The 2277-nt window shown below is 40.2% G+C and overlaps 1 protein-coding gene across 1 annotated transcript; it reads right to left on the bottom strand.

Annotated features, from left to right (window-relative positions):
- Nucleotides 1-211: 211 nt before the first annotated feature.
- On the bottom strand, nt 212-799 carry LOC135714544 (uncharacterized). Its single transcript, XM_065237927.1, has 2 exons — nt 794-799; nt 212-724 (listed from the first exon to the last, which is right to left on the bottom strand). The coding sequence occupies exons 1-2, from the start codon at nt 797-799 to the stop codon at nt 212-214; spliced, it is 519 nt and encodes a 172-aa protein (XP_065093999.1).
- Between the last annotated feature and the right edge of the window lie 1478 nt (nt 800-2277).

Here is a 2277-nt window from a genome sequence, read left to right as displayed (position 1 = left end):
TGAGTTAGTAACCCGGGAGTGTCTGGTCACTTGAGTCACAGACCACGCACATAAATCGCAATCCCGGTCATGTTAAAAGTGATCCTAACTTTGTTCGATACAGATAGGTTCTATTTTCTTTCTAGCAAAGATAACTATTTTGATTGCTTCGTTTAACTATTTACATCATTCTTTACTCTCTCATAAAATTAACAGCATGGGAACGGTCTTCTCACCAACCACTCTTATGGGTATGCTTGATGAATACACTCACTGCCACAGGCCTCTCAATGTACACTGGTTTTTTAACATACACTGGAACTTTCTTCTCAACATGAACTGCGTAGGGTTTTGGCACTTCGATGTATTGCTTCTTGATAACTGGCACTTTCACCTCAACTGGATATGGGACTGGTCGGTCAACGTGCACCGGGACCTTCTTCTCAACATAAACTGGCACTTTCTTCTCCACAAAGACTGGAACTTCCTTCTCAACTTCAACTGGGTATGGGACATTCACTTCTACTGGAACGTGCTTCGCAACCTCGACTGGGTAAGGAACCGGAACATTCTTGGTGACCGTGGTGACGTGGTGCTTATCTTCTTCCTGATCGTCACTGAAGTCGTACGATTCCTGATCTTCATATCCTTCATCGAAAAGACCACGTTTGTCTTTCTTTGAGGTATTATCGACTGTGGCACATGATGCAATAGTCAATGCCATGACGGATAATATTACGAACGCCTAAAACGAAAACAAATCGAAACACATTTATCCCACTTGTAAGCTGCAACATCGGTCAGCTATATTTACCTTCATTTTTTTTCTTGTAATGCTTTAATTGAACGGACTGTGTGCTCCCGTGGCTTTTGGACTGAAGCCAACTGTTGAGATGATGGTCGACGAATGATGCCTTGTCGTTCGACAGGTGTGATTTTTATATTGTTGAACCAAAAAGCTTTAGCGAGTTGAGACGAACCTTATTGGTTTCATAAGTCTGCAATTATGATTGCCAAAAGCAGTGGTATCCGATTGTGTTGTACACTATCGGTCATGCTGGCTGGCTCAGGTGGGCGAAATATGAAAACTTGGATGCCGGTGATAATGTTGAAAGGCCAAACAGATTTGTTCGTAGTAATCGTTTGAAATGTGGCAGTTTCGGTGATAGTGATGCAGTTATTTTTCCATAAAGGATAGATAAAACTTTTATATTTTTGTATGAATTCCGGTTTAAGCTTGAATGAAGTGATTTTTCATGTTAAATTTGTAGTACCGTTTCGTCCAACTTTCATCGTTTATAAACTAATTTGGTAAGATTGTTCCAATTAATTAATTTGAGTAATATTTCACATTTCACTATGGTAAGTGACTCGGTTTTGACCATAACAGCAATATTAAGAGCAAAAGGGAATTTTAACTAGCAACTTTTTTTTTTTATTATTATAGTCACTTTAACACTCTTGGGTCATTCGTGACTTTGTCCGGGGGTGAGATTTGAACTCGTGACTTTGGCGTGAGAGGTAAGGATGTTAACCACTACGCCGGGGTCGCCCCCAACTAGCAACTTAATTCCTTAGATCATATGGAGGACTCTCAACCCACCAGGCCTGGGTTCAATCCCAGTCGGCGCCGCCGGGATGTTCTGAGCAGGGTTCTGCATTTTCGAAACAAAGAAAAGAAATGAACTCTCAGCAGATTCGCTTCATTTCTAGCAATATAATTTTCGTTTAAGTCATCGTGTTTCTTGCTATCGAGTCACGATGAACATTCCTCTTTTCAAACATGACTGGACTATCTATCACTTGTTTCGTTCGTCAAGTGCTTCAGTTCATTTCATTTAAAGCAAATACTTGTTTCAATTGACGCAATGAATGACTCGAAAACTGCTTCCTTCTTTTTTTCCACTTTCACTTCAATTCGGGGCTCATTCGACTTGTCACGACCTGACGACGCAGGCATCAAAATATAGTATCCGGATTATATGTAGTAATAATATATTATTTTATATTAAACGAATTTTAAATTGACGAGGCCATTCTGGAGTCCAAGATGGCAGCCCTCGGGGTCAGGAAAAGTCTCAAATACCCTACAATACGGGTATTTTCGGAACGAGGACGACGCAAGGTGCCGAAAATCGATATTCGACGTTATTTTGGAATCCAATATGGCGGCCATCAGGATTCAAAAAGTATCAACTATCCTATAATATGGGTATTTTCAGAACGGGGATGCCGACAATCCATTTTTTTTTTATAATTCGTTTATTTTTTCAGGCTCATTTTCTGTAGCTTTGCGGA

The sequence above is a fragment of the Ochlerotatus camptorhynchus genome, unplaced genomic scaffold (genome assembly GCF_037179485.1).
Source record: "Ochlerotatus camptorhynchus isolate MF236.1 unplaced genomic scaffold, CSIRO-AGI_Acam_v1.1 ptg000045l, whole genome shotgun sequence".
Lineage (NCBI taxonomy): Eukaryota > Metazoa > Arthropoda > Insecta > Diptera > Culicidae > Ochlerotatus > Ochlerotatus camptorhynchus.
This window is presented reverse-complemented; position numbering and strand designations above follow the sequence as displayed.